Below are 19,369 nucleotides of genomic sequence, written 5' to 3'. Positions count from 1 at the left end.
TAAATAAATAATAAAAATTTATTTTGCCCCAAAAAACCGGTTCTTATTTGTGAGCTGAGCCCAAATGCTTACCGTCAATAGTACAGACTTTTCACTTGTCTGATTTCCTCCGTGCACCGGAAACGGAAGTAGACATTCAAAACAAACCTGCTAGCTAACAATCTAAAGAGAAAGGGGGAAAAAAAAATCACCGGAGATTATTGTTTGATTTCTCGTATGTTATAAACCATGGTGTCGAAGTTAAAACCTGGCGATTATTTCTGATCATGAATCTAAGAGGACTTTTCCAGGATTTTAATCCCAGGTGAGTGCTAATGCTGAAACTGAAGCCAAGTGATGTTTCACATATAATAGTGTGTGATGTAACATTAGCGTTAATAATAATAATAAAAAGAAGAGTGTATAGTGAATGGGATAAAACAATTTTACCCTAAAAAGATGTTTATCCTTATATTGTAATTAGACATATTCACATTCATAAACTCCAGTATATAATGTTACTAATCCTTCTTCAGTCAGTACACACTGTGTTCATTATAAACATGTTTAAGATACATTAGTTTCTGCTGAACGCCCGAATCTTGTATGTCTCTGGTAATGATAAAAAAGCTTTTGGTGATATTGATTGAATTGTTCTGTCGCAGCAAATTCCTCATCTATGCCTCCCTTCTGCTGTTCTCCATTTTGCTGGCTCTGAAGCTGGATGGAGTTATTCAGTGGAGTTACTGGGCAGTGTTCACTCCCCTCTGGCTCTGGAAGCTTCTGGTTGTCATCGGAGCCTCAATTGGGACTGGGGTGTGGGCGAGTAACCCACGATACAGGTGTCTTACAAATACTGATCTTTATCTCAAACTGATAAATAGAATTGCACCATTTTTTTATTTCATTTCTCTTCATCCACTTAAAACGTTACTCTATACAAATTCTACCCATGTGCATGCACATTTACAAGGCTGAAGAAGATAAAAAGATGAGTAGAGATGAGGAACCTGATTACAAATCAGAGAAACTGGTTATCTGATTTACAGAAGTTTATTTGGGTCAGAGAAACCAGTCATGCCACGGATAACATCTGTACAATTATCTTCTTGTGCAAAGGTTTATCTGGGTCAAATATCACACACAGTTTAATAACAGTAAACTATTCCTGACATTTGAAACATGTCTAATATCTGACAGTGCCTATTGCTTTTGGTTGTTAGTGATTTATGTAATAAGCTAGATATAAGAAGGTTTTCTTCTACTTTCGGCTGCTCCCATTAGGGGTCGCCACAGCGGATTATCTGTCTCCACACCCACCTGTCCTCTACATCTGCCTCTTTCAAACCAACTACCTGCATGTCCTCCCTCACCACATCCATAAACCTCCTTCCCCTTTTCCTTCTTCCTGGTGGCTCCATCCTCAGCATTCTCCTACCGATATACCCCGTGTCCCTCCTCTGCACATGTCCAAACCATCTCAATCTCGCCCCCCTCACCTTGTCTCCAAAACGTCCTACATGTGCTGTCCCTCTAATAAACTTGTTTCTATTCGTGTCCATCTTCATCACTCCCAACGAAAACCTCAACATCTTCAGCTCTGCTACCTCCAGCTCCACTTCCTGTCTTTTACTCAATGCCACTGTCTCTAAACCTACAACATCTCAGGCCTCAACACAGTCCTATAAACTTTCCCTTTCACTCTTCTATCACAAATCACTCCTGCTATCACTCATCTAATATAATGATGTTACCAGGCTTAGATTATATAATGTACATTACACTGGGAGACTCTCAAATTATAGCAGAACTTTCCAAGCATAATTACTCTCTCCTTTCCGTTCTGGCTTTTCCTTCAAGCTTATCGTTAAGGTTGTTAATTTTATAATCTTTTCCATTTCAGCTCATTTCATTGTGGTTCTTTACAGTGTTCCATTCTATTAGAGCTGTAATGACAGTGTAGCGAAAGTGTCCTCTAAAAGAAACAAACATTCAAAGGAAGTAACTGCTAATGGATTTATTTTTTGTTACCGCATAATAATTGTATAAGTTGTAATAAATGATTTGTTGCTTTATGTTTGTGCACATATACAGAGTAGAGGGTGAGACGCATGTGGAATTCAAAGCCATGTTGATAGCAGTGACCATTCACATTCTGCTGCTGATGTTTGAAGTCCTGGTGTGTGACAGAGTCGAGAGGGGCTCCTACGTCTGGCTGCTTGTCTTCATGCCCCTCTTTTTTGCTTCACCGATGTCGGTGGCTGCTTGCGTGTGGGGGTTCCGCCATGACCGCTCATTGGAGGTCTGAAACTTTCATGCACATTCACGGTCACAAATCTGTACATTAGATAACCACATCGATCTGTTTTAAAGGAATTAAAACAAGATTGCTGTGATGCACAAACCACAAAGTGAATAACCCCAAAGTGTATCCAGAAGTCAATTATTCCTCTTGTGCCATGAAAATTAGCATATGTAGTTAAACTTTTAAAATTGTGGATCGTTCATGGGGAAAATTTACACTTAAATTATTGCAACTACAAACAGTTGTTTCCTCATCAGCCATTCTTTCTTTCTCGTGAAGAAAAAAAATAAAATAAAATGTAACTTATTACCAAAAAAACTCAAAGAAATTGTTCCTGAAGACTTTCAGATGTCAGAAAACTTTTTTGTTATAAAGCATTGACACTTGAAAGTCCTTCTAAATTATACCATAATAATAATAATAATAATAAATATTATTTTTTTTATTATTATTATTATTATTATTATTATTATTATTTATATTATCTATTATATTATTATTATTATTATTGTTGTTTATATTATCTATTATATTATTATTATTATCATTATTATTATTATTTATATTATCTATTTTATTATTATTATTTATATTATCTATTTTTTATTATTATTATTATTATTATTATTATTATTATTATTATTATTATTAAATGTCTAAAATGATTTATTTTTTCAATGTTAGAAAATATCCATCATTTGCTGTTCAAGTCCCTGTTAATCAGTGCTTAATAAATATAAAGGATAAAAATAAGATTAAAAGTAAAATTGATTACAAGCACAAAAATCTTTAGCCTGGGATTCGTTTTAGTTTCCCAGTTGACCAGTGTATTTCAGAATGAATTAAACATGAACAATGGCTCACATGTTGTATTTGTTTTCTCTCTCAGTTGGAGATAATGTGCTCGGTCAACATTCTTCAGTTTATTTTTATTGCCTTGCGTTTGGACAAAATCATCGCCTGGGACTGGTTGGTAAGATACATACTGTGAATCATTTCAAATTATTTGTCCAATATGTAAAAAAACAAAATGGCACCAATAGTAAAATGTGGCACCATTTCAACACCTTTATGCTGGTTGGAAATGCTCAGATCCATAAATATCCAGTCATATTCTCACTGATTTCTAAAAAATCACATATTAAACCTATAAAATATTTGATATATTATGGAATTATTATGAAATCGTACAATATTTTGTTGATTAAAAGTAAAATCTAGTTTGTTTGTTTTTTATATCAGAGCGTGACCTCATACACACTACTAAATAAATTCAGCGATAATGTTACATTAGTTCAGGAAGAGTTGTAGCAGAGGAGCTACAATTGTTCACTACAGAAAGCATAATGTATGAAAACCACAAACAGGAAATGTTGTAGAAGGCATTATTTGTTAAGATCATTGGACTAATGACTATATTTCTTTTGTTTTCTGTGTAGGTGGTGTGTGTGCCCCTGTGGATCCTCATGTCGTTCCTGTGTCTGGTCGTGCTCTACTATATCATTTGGTCCATGCTCTTCCTGCGCTCTGTGGACATCATCGCAGAGCAGCGTCGCACTTACGTCACCATGGCTGTGAGCTGGATAACCATCGTGGTGCCACTTCTGATCTTCGAGGTGCCCTATATTCTGCTGACTTTGTACATTTTCTTGAAGATAATCCAGTACTTGGCAGGGTTTAGATGTAAAATATCGATGCAGTCATCACTGAAAATCAAACTAGCACGATTGTTCGTCTTAGCCTCGGTTGTAAAGCTAACCTGCGTCTGTTCTCTGCTTCAGATCTTGCTGGTTTATAAACTGGACGGACATAACAAATTGAGTTATGTGTCTCTCTTTGTGCCTTTGTGGCTCTCATTGGTCACTCTCATGGCCAGCACTTTTGGGCAGAAAGGCGGGAATCACTGTGAGTAGTTACATATGACACTGCTGCCTTAAACAATGCTTTATGGTGTATTTTTGCCGAATCATGTGATGTGGCTCTTCATCTGACCCCAATACAAAAATGTGAATAAATGTGTGCCAAAACTTTACGCATTAATGCAAATACACTGTAATTAGACTTAAAGAGGCATGTTCTCTGTGACTGAATTTTAGAAGACATTCTACTGTGAAGGTGCTTTTTATTGGTCATGTTTACTTTACAGCACACCGAAATCCGCTCTCCACATATCACAGTGATGATAGGAAGCTGGGGTCGGAGGAAGCATAGAAGGTCAAGGGCATGGTCAACAGTGACAGCCCCAAAACCTTCCAATCAGTAACCCAGAGCCTTAAGCACTGAGCTACTGCTTCTCCTGTATAAGTAGTCATTTGTGAATCAATGTTGTTAAGAGATTTTGCTTAAATAACAAGCAAGAAGCTTAAACTCAAGTTAAATGAGAAGCAACTGCTAATACATGTGGGATCATGGTGGAGTTGGCAAGTAATGGTAAAGTTCTGAGTAATGATTCGTTGTTTGATATGAATATGACAATACTTGCAATGAATTTCTTCGTTCTAACTGTTTGCACACGTTTGCACAGGGTGGTTCGGCATCCGCAAAGACTTCTGCCTTTTCCTTCTGGAGCTCTTCCCCCTCCTACGAGAGTACGGCAACATCTCCTACAACCTCCAGCATGACGATTCTGACACTTATGAAGAGACACATGCTGTGCCTGAGCCTTTAAAAGTCGCCCCCATGTTCTTCCACAAAGGAGTAGAGATCATGCCATTCCCTGAGAAATATTTCGACCCGCCCCCTAAACTGTCTTTAGACATACCTGACTGAAGGTAACTGCAGTCTGTGTACAAGAACTATACAGCGTTCCAGGAACCAGTACTTGCTTTGTTCCTTTTTCGTCTTCTTTTTTATTTTTTTTTCCTTCCAATAACACAATTCAGGTATACTTGATATTGTTAAGAATAATGTGGGAAATTATAAAAGAGCTGGTATCAATAATGGAGTCGTCGATCGGAATTTGGCTGCGTATTGGGAATTTTTAGTATAGCTTGTAGTAAATTATAATATTACATTAAAGCACTTTTCTTTTGTCCAAATTAAAATTCTCAGGCTTTTTTTTTTTTTCTTTCAAATAGAAAACTGCTAAATCCTTGTCTTCAGCACAGGTTTGCTGATCGAGAGCCTAGAGCTTGTATTGTATTTTTTTTTCTGTATTTCTTCACTGGCATTTCTGTATTTAGCATATTTTTTAAAGAAATGGTTGGAGATTTTATACACTGAATTACATTTCCGTAAGAGTGCATTGTGATTTATTGTGAAAAATTACAATGGACTTCTTTTCCCTAACCGGTGAAAAATTGTTCATGTAAATATTCAAGTTCTTGCTTTTAACATTTTTGTGGTCAGCTGTAGTGTTAAAATGAGTCTGATTTGAGACAAATGAACAGTGTTTCATGAATGTGCAAATAACTCAAGCAACAGCCGTTAAAGCACTTGAAATGTATGGCTGATATTTGTACTCTGCTCTGATTTGTCTGACGGCTATAAAAACCGAAACCCCAAAAACTGCAGGAGATACAAGACAAAGACAGACTGAGCCTCATCTTAACCCTGCTAATGTCTTATTCCTGGACCAACCCTGAATCTATTCTGTTTGTTCTACTGAACATTAAACATTTGAAAGCTTTTTCATAATTCATTTTATTATCAGTAAACCGATTTGAAGAGAGATGTTTAGGTCATTTGATTTAAGGTACAGTATACAGATTGTCATTAATATTGTTATTCTGAAAGTTTGATTTTATTTCTTTATGATCGTTGACTTGTTTGTGTTTGAAAAAGGAAAGAAATTAAGTGAGGTGAATATCCAGGTTTTCAGGAATAGAATATTAAATGAGAGCTGAATATTCTTTGTTCGTTATGTAAATTTTTTTGAAAGCATCACAGATGCTTTCATTCAATTCAATTCATTTTTATCAGTATAGCGCTTTTAACAATGAACATTGTCTCAAAGCAGCTTTACACAGATAATGTGGTAATTAAAAGTGAATGTTCTTTATAAGTAAGTTTGTCCCTGATGAGGAAAAACTCGCCGAGATGGCATAAGGAAGAACCTTCAGAGGAACCAGACTCAAGAGGGAACACGTCCTCATCTGAATCTGACCGAATGTCCATTTTTAGCAGATATAAGATGTTGTGGGGTACAGTGATGATGATCAGAAGCAAAAAGTAGTCCTGAGTCGATGTAGCAGACTGTGAACATTAACTACAGTCTAAATCCATCCTCAAAGCTCCCGTTCTTACTCTGGAATTTCATGGAACCACCCAAGGTGTTGATAAAGCAGTAGGTGGCTGTTATACAGATATATTATTCCAATCTGGACATGAGCATCTATCCAAAGATTAAAGTAGGAGATGTACACAGTAATTAAAACCTACATTGCTGTTTTGTCAATTTTCAAAACGAATGAATAACTAACCTTTCTAAAACTACTTTTATTAGTTTGCTGTGTTCATATAGTAAATTAGGAATTTTCATGAATCTGAGTTACATTTAGCTGCTCTGTTTTCATCACTGAAGTAACTCATGTTGGTTCGCTAGTTATAATGTGGAAGAGTGTGTGACCTTTGTCAAATTATTGATATTCATCAATCAGGCATAACATAACATTAGTACATTATGAATGGTGAAGTAAATAACACTGATTATCTCTTCATCATGGCACATGTTAGTGAGTGGGATTTATTAGGGAGCAAGTGAACATTTTGTCCTCAAAGTTGACGTGTTAGAAGCAGGAATAATGGGCAAGTGTAAGGATTTGAGCGAAAAATTGTGATGACAAGACGATTGGGTCAGAGCAGATCCAAAACTTCCCGGTCTGCAGGGGTCAGTGTCTATCAAAGGTGGTCCAAGAAAGGAATAATGGTGAACCGGTGACAGGGTCGTGGGCGGTCGAGGATCATTGACGCACGTGGGCGGTTAAGGCTGATCCAACAGACCAGCTCATGTAGCTCAAACTGCTGAAGAAGTTCATGCTGTTAATACTGCAGCCAGCCACTAGGGGGCCTCAGAGACATCTGTTCAGCATTCTGTTGATCTACTTGAAGGTTTTTGTCTTGGGATGTTTTAGAAGGATCATAAAAGGAGCATAAAAAAAGAAAAGGACATTTTTGAAACTGCTAAAATTGGTTAAAACTGTCAAACACATGATTAAAACCTGGAATGATAGTGGTGAAGTCTGTAGTACACAATATCTTTTAGGAATAAACCCCATTTCAAAATAGTTGAAAGTTTACTAGCGATCATGTGCTTTAATAACCATTTTGTTTTTGAACATCAGATCTCTTGGTAGAAAAGTCTTTAATTTATTTATTGATTTGCTCATGTAACTGAGATGCCTGCCTGGTATCTTCTTTTCAGAAAAAGGCGAGGCCACACAAACACTTTTGTGACAACACGAAACACATTTACTTCCTAAGAGCATTAAAGTTATACATTTCAATACCTTCTTGTTAAATCCAATCCCCTGGCTGCTGTTGCTAATTTAACAAAACAGCTAAAATCCCAACCTCATCACACACATCACTAACGGTCACATGGTCTATTTGTTGTGACACAGTCACGCACCACTGTGCTGTGATCGGTTCAAAAGCTCATGTACAAAATGAGCACTACCTCGATGCTAATACTAATTAGCTAACGCTCCTGCGGTACCAGTGGCCTGTGATCCTGTCCCTTTCATGGTCTCAGATCCGCCTGATTCACACACCATACCTCTGGAGGAGTTCTTTCTTTGGAGACCACTCTGTGCATTGGATAGTTCTACATGAACAGCCTTAAGATCCATGACGTTACTGAGAAACTATGAGGATGGTTTTGGACTGTAATTAATATAAACACTCGCTAGAAAGATTCAGAAATGATGTCTCCATGAACAGTTCTGCTTTTAGGCGTCCATCAGTGCACAGCACATCTCAACAATGGTAATACTATAATGAATGGACATTAGGAGTCACCAAAATAAGGATGGGTTTCCTGTCGCGTCTGGTTCTTCTCAAAGTTTCTTCCTCATAGGGAGTTTTTCCCTTGCCACTGTTGCCACTGGCTTGCAGAAATACATAAATTCACATTTTATAAGCTTTATCGATTCAAAGCTGCTTTGGGACAATGTCCATAGTTAAAAGTGCCGTACAAACACAACTGGACCGAATTGTTTGTTATTGTGTACACCTTTATATTTATACAGTTGACCAATCATGAGAGAGCAGCACAAGGCACAGTAACAGTTACAGACCAAGCACCTAAAGTTCCCATCAAACATCTGAGACCTTGACCTGGTTGTTGGTGCCGGGTGGGCCGGTATATTAAATAAAATAAAAGCTGTCTCAGTCAGGGTTATTTTATTTATAAAAAAACCCCCCAAAAAACAATTCTTTCATACAGTCATGCTCACACAAACATCTCTGTTTAAAAACAAATGTACATTTATTTTTATTATATAAATTATAAAAATAAAACCTTAGAATATAACATCTGTACATTAATTAAAATTATATTATACATTTGAAGAAAAAAAAAAAAAAAAAACCAAGAAACATAACACTCAGGAATAACAGGTCAATCTATAATCATTCATGAATTTTTTTTAGACAGTGTAAAGTATTGTATGGAAATCATTCTTTTCTTATAGAGATAAATATGTACCTATGATTATCATGCTACCATGTGCTGACAATAGACTACATGTTTAAGATCAAAAGGCTGAACGTAGAATCCTGAGTGTTACATTTCCATCACACAAAACGGACACGTTACCGACGCCAAAAACCAAAACAACTAAACAGAGGGATCACAGGAAGACAAATGGCAGTGACACACTGAACAGACAATAATTCAGACTGTTACAATGGTGGAAAGGATTAAATATGTCACAACAAAATAAACAATGAAATATTCACAAAAATGTACAATATTTGTTAAAGACATTGTTATGACTATTCAACAAACCTGTCAAGTCAAAAGTGTAGCTTTAATTTCGTAATATGACCATAACCTTTTCATTTTCAACACACATTTCCCTGCTTTACTTTGGTGATTATAGTTTCAGCCTAGAATACAATTTCTATACGGAAACTAATACATACTGCAGTAAGATGGGTTTTTTTTTCTTTACTGAATGTATTCAGAAGTGTTCTGGTTTATTTATAAGGTTAAATTAAGATATATACTTAAATCTTTATTGATGGGCTGTTGAAATTTCACCTGTAGCTCTTATATGACCATATGCATACCACCACTGCTTTCAGCACATTGGTCTTGCTGCACCTCTTAGTGTTCCTGTGCAGTGGGCAGACGTGGTTTATCTTTCCATCCCACCACTGGACACCTTTGCAGACCTACTGTAATAAGTTACTAGTGAACAATGAGAGTGCGAAAACTTTAAGGAAACTTAAAGCTGATTGATCTTTTGGTTCCTCAAACTCAAATACGGTTTGGTCCGACTTCTCGCTTCATGAGAGTCCAAGACGGATTTGGATTTTTCAGTCATGGGCTAAGAACAGCCCAGATAGAGGTTAAACATGCACACATGCCACAAGGAGTACATGGAGTGTGTGATTAGGCTGAGGACAGTGGGTAAAGCAATTACAAAAGCTTGATTCTATTCCTTTGGCCAGTAACACACACACTTGTGAACACACACTGTGCTAGATCTAACCCTAAGATCTTAGAGCTTCTAAATAAGTGTGTATGCATGTTTGCAGGCCAAATGCCTTTCATGTACTTCATTTAAATTGTTGCATTCCCAGATTTGCTACAAGCTACCACACAAAATCATAGGTAGTGTCAAGGATGTACATGTGTTTTATGTGTACAGTTCTGCAATGTGTCCTCAAATGGAGCTCTCTTCACACTGTGCTAATGGTGCTCCTCTGAGCACATGTAGCTTAGCAAGTTCTTCCTCCAGTCCTGATAGTCCTTCCCCTATTTCACTAAGTCCATCCCCTAGTCCCTCCTCTTCTCCTTCCAGCCCTGCCCTCTCTCGGCCAGGGAATTCATCCACCAGGTGGAGTGATGTATCTTGCAGCTTAAGTCCACTTGAATTAGTATAAATATAACCACATTTCCTCTCAGAAATATGACCTCCATGGCCATTTAATGTCCCGTTCCTCTTATCTGCAAAGGGTACTGCCTCAGAGAACAGACTGGAGCTGCTGGGTGACTGAGGCGTATCTGAAGAGGGCAACAGGTCCCGCCCCTTTTCTGAGGTTGATGATAAATGACCACCTCCTCCTCTCTTGTGATGCCGGCAAATAAGACACACGACAAAGACGCAAACTGCAACACCAACGAGGAAAGACAGTATGTAGCTGGCCACAAACTGACGGCTGGATGATTGCAAGGCGCTCAAACTGGCTCTCGGCTCCTGCAGCAGAAGTCTGAATGCAGCCCTGGGACAGGCTGGCTGGTCCCGCCCGGCTTCCTCACAGAAGCACATGTAGGTGCCATTGCTTTCAGAAGTGACCCGTACCTCCAGGTCAGAAAGATGGCGTCGGGTGTGTCTTTGGGGTGGGTGTTTCCAGTGACAGGGACGAGGAGAGACCTGAACACAGGGCAGCAACACATGCAGCCCCTCTGATACAGGCAAGTCTTTTATCTCAGGAGAGCAACGTTCTGCACAAAAGAGCGGGGGGGGGGGGGGGGGATTTTAAGCATAGTAATTCAATCTAGTTAGAAAGTTCATTAGTTTACACTAAATGAAATGAGATTAAAAAAAAATAAATAGTAAAAGCATTAATTTGGGGTGGAATTATTTCTGAATAATTATCAGTATCATTTTTATCCTACATAATATTTCAAATGAAACATGAAATCAGGTTCCCTGATTAAAAAAGAATAAGATTCTTACCTGCACTACTTCCACACCGACTGATCAAAACATCAGATTTCAGCACTTCCCCAGATCTGAAAGTGCAATTGTACAGACATTAATGAAAAATGATATGTAGTATGAGTGTGTATGTGTGTGTCTGACTGACTGACTCACTCTGTGGCAGCCAGGCTACAGGCAGCCTTGTTTATGCTCCACACACAGCCGAGTGAATGTGCACGTGCACACATTTCACAGGAATTGTAGAGAGAGCAGCCTTTTGCAGGCAACTTCACCAGAGAGTGTGGAGAACCGACCAGAGCGTCATCCTGAGAAGGAGTAAAGAGCATCACAGTCGAGTCTTGTATGTGCATTTGTGCTTCATTTCACACAACAAAGACAAAAACAAAGTAGGTCTTGGTGTTGCACGGATTCAACAGGATCTCATGTGCCCTACACTAAATGTCAAGTCTAATACTTTTTTAATAGCATCCATGCATGTTTATTAATGCTCTACAAACAGCAATATAATAATTCTTGTGCAGGAGACTCTTTATCTATCCAGCCTTGTTTATCTGTTATATGTGTTATTTGTTTACCTTGTATAGAAGGATATTGTTGATGGACTCTGATGCTGGAAAAAGAGGGATTTCTTGAAGTAGAGTTGCATTCGGCCCGACTACTGCAATTCTGTGAAGCTCTCCGTGATCTTTACAAAAAAAAAAAACAAAAAAAAAATATATATATATATACACATACACACACACACATATATACAGTATATATATATATATATATATATATATATATATATATATATATATATATATATATATAAAAATAATATAACGAAAGTCCTCGCAGGGCACCATGTACACACACAGTGTCACACACTTTTATTTTTTTTTGCATCAATCAATCTTATTACCTGTCCCAAGATGCAGAACTGTAGCATTATGCTTGCTGTTGGAGAGAGGGGTCAGAGTTACAGCCACTTTGGTGTATGTAACTCCGTTCCTGACCAGTAGAGGTGCTGCCACCACACTGTTCTCCATGAGAGGGTGGTCTCGCATGAACGTCAGCACTTTATCAGGCAGCTTCAGAGACGAGTCGAAGCCCTGTGCTTTCAGAGCGTTGTTCAGACACTGTGGCCCGAAAAGAATAAGAGAAAGTTATGTTGTTAAAAAAAGACTAAAAAATTGTATAGGTAATATAGTAATGATTATTAGTGCAGTGGAAGTGTACCTGGCCCGGCCTGGGTGTAGGCACTGGTTCTGGGTTCATCCAGTTCTCGCAAGTCCTCTTAAGCTCTTTAAAGGGTCCATCCATCACCTTAGTGATGTCCTTTAGACTGTACACACACACTGCAGACATTTCCTCCCTCTCCCTACGCACACGCACACGCACACGCACACGCACACGCACACGCACACGCACACGCACACACACACACACAGAGGTACATTTTAAAGATTTAAATAGAAACTTAACTGATCTGGAGGAAAACAGCAACATTACACTAAAAGTTGTAAAACAGCATGTGGAAAATAGATTAAAAAAATAAATTGAAATTCTCGTTCGGGTATTTAGGAATTACAACTTTACATGAAAGCAAAATTCTAAACAAACTTAGCTATTGTGCAAGAAAATGAGGTGGTGGCAGTAAAAAATGTTTCATGAGGTAGTGCTGCTGCTAATACTATTACTAGCATCTACACAGGGTCAGCTTCCACTTCCAAAATTACTACTACTACTACTACTAATATTAATAAGCACATCATGGTTTACACAAAAAAGTTAATAACAATAAAACAAAAGTGAAAAGCAATAAATATATAAAATGAGATAACTGCATTGTGGATGTATAAAGTAGAACATTTATGCTGGTATGTAATTAAAGCAGCATTGAGTATCTATGGTGCAGATTAAACCCAAATAGAAGTGGATCTGACGTGCTCTTCACTCACCATTGCGAGGTGAAGATACCGTAAAAGTGTGTGCTGCTGGGGTCTCCTGGCTCGTGCTGTTTGGTAAAGACATCAGTCAGAATGTTAAAGCGCTGACCACTCCCTCGATCCTCACACACCAACTGAGCCTTAAGGAACGTTGTCCAGCGCCTCTGTAAGGTCTTCATGCCGCCGATGTCAGACTGAGAGAAAAAACGTGCACACATTTAAGGGGAGGCCAAATCAGTGCATTATAACTCTGAACATGTGCAATATGAATGAAAAATTATTCAAATAAAAATGTGCAAGGACAAACAAGACAACAGATTCTGTCTCCTACCTTACACACTCGAGCCACTCTGGGCACTTTGACCTTGGTGTAGAAGTCATATTCTTTGGCCACTTCAGTAAAGAAGAAGTAGATCTTGTCATCTTCGCCTGTTGGGTTGTTGTTTTGATCCTCTTGGATAAAGGCTGAGCTGACAAACTCGGGATCTGCACTCAGATAAAACAACTGAATTATAGGACAGTGGTTACAGTTTAAACTGTAAACAGTACATTTTATTTTGGAGCAACTAAAGTCAAACACACACAACTGTGTTTCTAAACTAAAAAGAAAAGCTTTCAATCAAGCAGTTATAAGTCCTACAAATGTCTGAAGCCAAATACATGGCGCAGACTGTACACTAGACTTTCAAATGCGTCATGGTTATTCAGGTAACTGTACAAAATGCTGAATTGGAACCAGTAAAGACTGAACTGTACACCAGTTAGTGACTGTGCTACACTGGCATTTTGGGTGAACCCCTCAAATACACATAATACAATAAACAAAATGAATGATGTGAATCATTTTTTTTTACATATACAGTAAGTGTATGTCCTATTGATGGTCATCTATAGTATCTTTCTTAACAATCCAGGCTGCATGATCTATGCATCTATGAATAAATATGATAACTAACCATTAATCTGTTTTTTTTTTTTTGGTAAACAAATACTGCTCACAAGTGCAATACACTTGTATTATGTCTCCACATTTGATACATTTCTTCCTTTGGAAATTTTCCCACTGTGGGACGAATGAAGGTATATCTCATCTTATTGTCGTCTTGTTATTCTATACTTTAAGCTGTTATATTTATTAGACAGCCTTCTTCATTGTGCAGGTAAAATGAGTAGATGAGATTTTTCTAATGTAGAAGCACAGGGTATAATGTACTACCACCAGCCTGTTATACACCAAGTATGAGGCTTTTCTCTGTTTTATATATCCACAAGGACATTCGGCACACTTTGCACTTTTCCGGCATTTATTGCTGAGCTGGAGGGAAGAGTTGCAGCTGACGGGTTGCTCAAGGCCATAATGGCTAAAGGTCTCTTCAGCTACGAGTGCTACAGAGTTGTTCATCATCCAACCCACACGGGTCACTTCCAGTTTTCCCAATGTGTGCAGAACCACAAAGTTTTTCTATTGAATGCATGTATGCATATTGCATGTTGTCTGTGTCTCTCACCGCTGAGCCAGTTGATGGACCGTTCGGTCCGGATGCGCTCTTGCTCAACGCCTGTTGCTCTGGAGATGTCAAAAAGAGTCCCCAGGAAGTTACTTGTCGTTGCAGTGTACAGGATTCCCCCTGAGAGAGAAGAAGAAAAGGAAGGGGAGAGATGTAAGAAGATAGATAGATAGATAGATAGATCGATAGATCGATAGATCGATAGATGTTTATTTTGCTGCTTTAATAAAAACAGGTAAAATCAGTTATGTTGAATTTTTATAGTTTATAATACACTATGTGTTTTTATACTCTTAATCGTCTGAGCAGTAAGTGCCACCCCACACATGCTTCATACCTGCCATGACTGCAGTATAGTGCTGACTGGGCTCAAAGGGGCATTTCCCTTTTCCAATCTCCATCTTATCCGTGCCGTCCTCAAATTTTTCCAGCGTAAAATTTGAGATATTCTGAATGAAAAATGACAAAAATAATGTATATATATATTTTTATTATAGCTATTTATTTATTTATTTATTTATTTATTTATTTAAGCTATTAACGCTTCAAAACATCTAAGCAACCCAAGTAAATAACTGAAAAGTATGAAAAGAAACAATGGTCACAAGCAAGAAGAATGTTAATCATCTTGTATACAACTTGTCACTCCATCCGCCACTACGCTTTAGTATCACATGGCGGCAGGCAGAAAATCATGAATGAGCCTGTGAATGTGTTTGTATTTCTGTCATATCAATGTGTCTTTGACCATGTGTGCTTTTGTGTGTTTGTCATGCAGGGTGATGTCTATAATATGATGTTTGAATGGGTGGTAGAGAAATGAACAAACATGCAAACACACTAGAGCACACACACACTTACCACAAAGGCACACTGGGGGTCGAAGGCATATGTGCCACAGGCATAAATGCGGCCATCTCCTAGGAACTCCAGCAGACGGATGTAATTATTGCAGTCAGCCTGATGGGGACAGCAAAGTGCAAACTGAGTAATAGAGACTGAGATTAGGAAATAAACTTTATTACAGTTTATAAAGAACTAATTATTATACAGATAATCAAAACACAATTACATTATGATTAAAAAACTGTTCTTCTTTATTATTATTATTGTTGGTCATCGAATACATTATAAAGCCAGACATAACAAAATCAGTTAATTCCATTCATAAGAACACTGTACTTTGTTCTGCAAAGATGCTAATTGTCTAAAACAGATTTCTTCATCCAATGCATATCGATTTCTTACAATGTTCACCTCAACTCTATGTTGTCAATCTTCAAAGCAAAGCAGAACATCACACTCAGTGTAATTAAATAGTACAGACTCATGAAGATGCAAAAAGAAAGACTGTTTCTGTTCATTCTCACTAACCAGAGTTTTCATTCATCATCTTTTAAGAAAAGTGTAGAAAAGAACACAAAACACAGTGTGTACGGATGATATTAGTATCGTACAAGGATGAACTACTACGCATGTTTGAGATGAGAAGCCAATCAGGATGGAGCAGTTCCTGATTTTAATGTGATTTGAATGACGTGAACGTGTGTAATTCAAATGAACAGCATGTGTACAGACTCCCAACACTGCTCTCTCTCTCTCCACTTTTAGTGCCTTATATGCCTTTTGTTTGCTTTATCCCACCCTTTGATTGCCTCCCTCTGAGTCTCTTCCCAACTGTCAGTCATCTGCAGCCCCCCAACATCACCATGGAACAGCATGGTGGGTAAGACGGCAGCCACTAAGTGGCCTAATTAACTCTCACTCTCTCTCTCTCTCACACACACACACACACACACACACACACACACACACAGTCCCATGTGAAAACCTCCAAAGAGAGCAAAATATTCTTCAGCCTATTATTATGTTTTCTTGATAACAGCAGGTAAACCATCGATTTGTACAAAGTTGGAAAAAGATTTATTTATTGATAGTGGAATTATATTTTGTATGAAACATGATGTGGTAGATACATAAGTAATCACACTTTAACTGACTTCCTATTGAGTCTCCTGAGGGCCACATATACTTTACCAACACACAATAAGACACACCCATCTACTCACCTCTGTCTTTCCTTTCGTCACACATGAGCTGCTCTTCTCTTCTGTAACATTCCACATAATCTATAAATGGAGAAAGACGGAAAAGGTTACTTTTATTGTTTTGAACAAGGCTTATTTTCTGATATGACGGCCCGATGTGGCAACAAACTCCCTACATACAGGAGAATGCCTAAGCACAGAGCTAATCTAATTTACTCAAGGGTTCAATATCTATACATGATATCAATCGATGATACTGTCCAACCACTAGGATATAAAACCTTAGGAGAAAATGTACAGAGATGAGCAAGTGAACTCAAAGCTGTTTGCATTAGATGTATCTACATGTGAACCAGATCATTTAAGCTTAAACCCACTTAATGTTGTGTAAAAAAAAAAAAATAAAAAAATAAAAAACACAAAAAAAAAAGGGGAAAAAAAAAAGAATTTACATTGCAAAGCAGCTCTGACGCATGACTTGAGCAGCCAAACTCAACATTCAAGCAACTCTTCATCTTGAGTGTTCATCTTAAATAAAAACTTACCTACATGTTTACATAAAACAAAGAAACAGTCTCTGAGGTGACTTCCCTATAATGACACTGTTATACCTGCCATATGATATTTAATGGAACACGATATCTAAATGAGTCATGCTGCCACAAGGCAACAAGCTCAGCACAAGCTGAGCCATAGAGATACCAGACTTTACTAAACCAATAGATGCGGTTATGCTTGCTTGTGTATGCACACACACACACACACACACACACACACACACACACACCATAATGGGTGAAATCGGGGTTGGTTGGTGGGGGGTGGGGGGTAATTTGGTTAGGTAAATGGACCAGAAAGAAGTGATGAGGTCACTGGTAGAAACAAGCGCACGCGCCATTCTTTTTGTTGTTGTTTGTTTTAATGAAAAACAATTTGCCTTCATCAGATTAGTAATCTCCTTTTCCCAGTACTCTTGCCCTGATGACTATTTGGAATCATAACCATGTATAATGTGGTGTTCTCATTTGAGAATGAAATGATTTTTGCAACTGCTCATCACCTCCCAAAATAAAAATAGATCAGTTCAATCAGCTTCAAATAGGGAAAAATGGTTCAATTATCTTGTAATGTATATTTATAAAAAACAAACAGTTTTGTTACTCTGCAAATGATCTTTGCCTAATTTCCCATGTTATTTGCAGGTAGACAGTTTCTCAGTTGCTATTTCAGCCTTGCCCTTATGTTTGTAAAAAAAATCAAAAAGGCAGAATGAACATTACCTTGCGATACATTAATGTTTTGGCAGTGTCCACAGCAACAATCGCATCTCGTGCCCCCAGGTAGAGCATCCCAGTATCTGGGTCCAATAGGAAAGTGCTGATGTTAGTCACGTCGTTGAATTTCCAGTGGCCACTGGTCACCGTCGAACTCAATACTGAAAGAGAGAGAAAGAGAGAGATGGATAAATGAATGGCAAAATACCTATCTGTCAGGGACCTTATACAACTAAACATTTTTAAACACTAAATTATAGACTAATACTATTCCAACAACAAGAAATAACATTAACAGAAAACATACACAATAACAATGGTTGCACACTCGAGTTAGTGAATTCTGTTGAGTTGTATCAGAAGAAGTGTTTATATTGTGACTAGAGGAAGTGTTGAGAGTGTGAATAATTAACTGGGTTTAAATTGGAGCTGTATTTTTTGTGGAGTTGCTCACGGCCAGCTTAATGAAGCTTCTCTACTAATCTGTGTACTTCCATTAAAACACAGAACACTTCAATCAATTTAGAAAAGATCCGCAACATTGACTTGACCTTCGAATGTTTTTGGGTGCTTACGAAGATTTCTCGAAAGGCCTGCATTTTATAATTGAAAGAAAGTAAATGCATGAGCCTTCTGGTTCTCACTTTTAGTTATGCTGCCATAGCGAGTCTTGCCAGAGTCCAAACTGCACAGTGACATTAACTTTCATACACCAATAGGGACACTTAATAATCCATATCCTTCTCTTCCTGTCACCCTCTTATCTTTATCTTTATATCTCTCTCTCTCTCTCTCTCTCTCTCTCTCTCTCGTTAAACATGCTCCTGAGGCTCCAGTGACCACTGTTCCTGCCCCTCTCCCCTCCGTGGATCTTCACACTTCTGTGCCGCTTGGGATGGTCTCTCATCAACACCTTGGGTGGTTCCATGTAATTCCGGAGTAGAACGGGTGCTTTGAGGATGGATTGGACTGTAGTTAATTTCAACAGTCTGCTACACTGATCAAGACTACAGTTTGCTTCTGATCATCATCACTGTACCCTGCAACATTGCATATCTGCTTCAAATGGACATTTGGTGCAACCCAGATGAGGATGGGGTCCCTCTTGAGTCTGGTTCCTCTCAAGGAGTTTTTCCTTGCCACAGTTGCTCATCAGGGACAAACATACTTACAAAGAACATATTTACGTTTAATCACCACATTATCTGTGTAAAGCTGCTTTGAGACAATGTTCATTGTTAAAAGCGCTATACAAATAAAAATGAATTGAATTTATTTATTCCAATTTTGGATAATATGCACGTTAATCATTTCCCATGTTTGTTATTGTACGCAGGCTTTTTTTTAATTTCCACTTGGGAGGGAGAGATTCTCAATCACACAGACTGCCTTTGATATTTCCAGAATGTGACCAAAAAGTGTGAGCTCTACCCTCTCAAAGGGGTTAAGTGAAAAAGTTTTTCCAAGTAAGATAATATAGAGCAGTGGTC

At 38.0% G+C, this 19,369-nt stretch overlaps 2 protein-coding genes across 4 annotated transcripts in view; one reads left to right on the top strand and one right to left on the bottom strand.

The window, feature by feature from the left end:
* The first annotated feature begins 95 nt into the window (after window positions 1–95).
* Window positions 96–5,912, top strand: LOC310726085 (transmembrane protein 185A-like). The gene is made up of 7 exons (XM_083541295.1): window positions 96–304; window positions 645–821; window positions 2,074–2,281; window positions 3,174–3,257; window positions 3,724–3,900; window positions 4,066–4,189; window positions 4,809–5,912. The coding sequence occupies exons 1-7, from the start codon at window positions 267–269 to the stop codon at window positions 5,051–5,053; spliced, it is 1,053 nt and encodes a 350-aa protein (XP_083397421.1). The 5' UTR covers window positions 96–266; the 3' UTR covers window positions 5,054–5,912.
* A 2,697-nt stretch (window positions 5,913–8,609) lies between these two features.
* The window catches only part of sema4f (sema domain, immunoglobulin domain (Ig), transmembrane domain (TM) and short cytoplasmic domain, (semaphorin) 4F), a 54,243-nt gene continuing 43,483 nt past the window's right edge, over window positions 8,610–19,369 (bottom strand). For all 3 annotated transcript variants that reach the window (XM_083541293.1, XM_083541292.1, XM_083541294.1), the window contains 13 exons: window positions 17,886–18,040; window positions 16,627–16,686; window positions 15,419–15,517; window positions 14,895–15,006; window positions 14,558–14,677; window positions 13,381–13,535; window positions 13,062–13,243; window positions 12,340–12,481; window positions 12,023–12,239; window positions 11,694–11,803; window positions 11,272–11,423; window positions 11,134–11,189; window positions 8,610–10,898 (listed from right to left, as the gene is read on the bottom strand). In XM_083541293.1, the coding sequence (XP_083397419.1) occupies window positions 10,117–10,898; window positions 11,134–11,189; window positions 11,272–11,423; window positions 11,694–11,803; window positions 12,023–12,239; window positions 12,340–12,481; window positions 13,062–13,243; window positions 13,381–13,535; window positions 14,558–14,677; window positions 14,895–15,006; window positions 15,419–15,517; window positions 16,627–16,686; window positions 17,886–18,040 (2,342 nt within the window). In that variant the 3' untranslated portion in view covers window positions 8,610–10,116. The remainder of the gene's footprint in view (window positions 10,899–11,133; window positions 11,190–11,271; window positions 11,424–11,693; window positions 11,804–12,022; window positions 12,240–12,339; window positions 12,482–13,061; window positions 13,244–13,380; window positions 13,536–14,557; window positions 14,678–14,894; window positions 15,007–15,418; window positions 15,518–16,626; window positions 16,687–17,885; window positions 18,041–19,369) is intronic.

The sequence above is a fragment of the Silurus aristotelis genome (assembly GCF_946808225.1).
Source record: "Silurus aristotelis genome assembly, chromosome: 5".
Taxonomy (NCBI): domain Eukaryota; kingdom Metazoa; phylum Chordata; class Actinopteri; order Siluriformes; family Siluridae; genus Silurus; species Silurus aristotelis.
Note: the sequence above shows the minus strand (reverse complement) of the source record. Positions and strands in the feature narration are given on the sequence as shown.

Coding starts and splice junctions, on each gene's coding strand:
- LOC310726085 (XM_083541295.1), top strand. CDS start 267: ATGAATCTAAGAGGACTTTTCCAGGATTTTAATCCCAG. Junction 2,282..3,173: donor GCCATGACCGCTCATTGGAG/GTCTGAAACTTT, acceptor TTTCTCTCTCAG/TTGGAGATAATGTGCTCGGT. Junction 3,258..3,723: donor TCATCGCCTGGGACTGGTTG/GTAAGATACATA, acceptor TTTTCTGTGTAG/GTGGTGTGTGTGCCCCTGTG.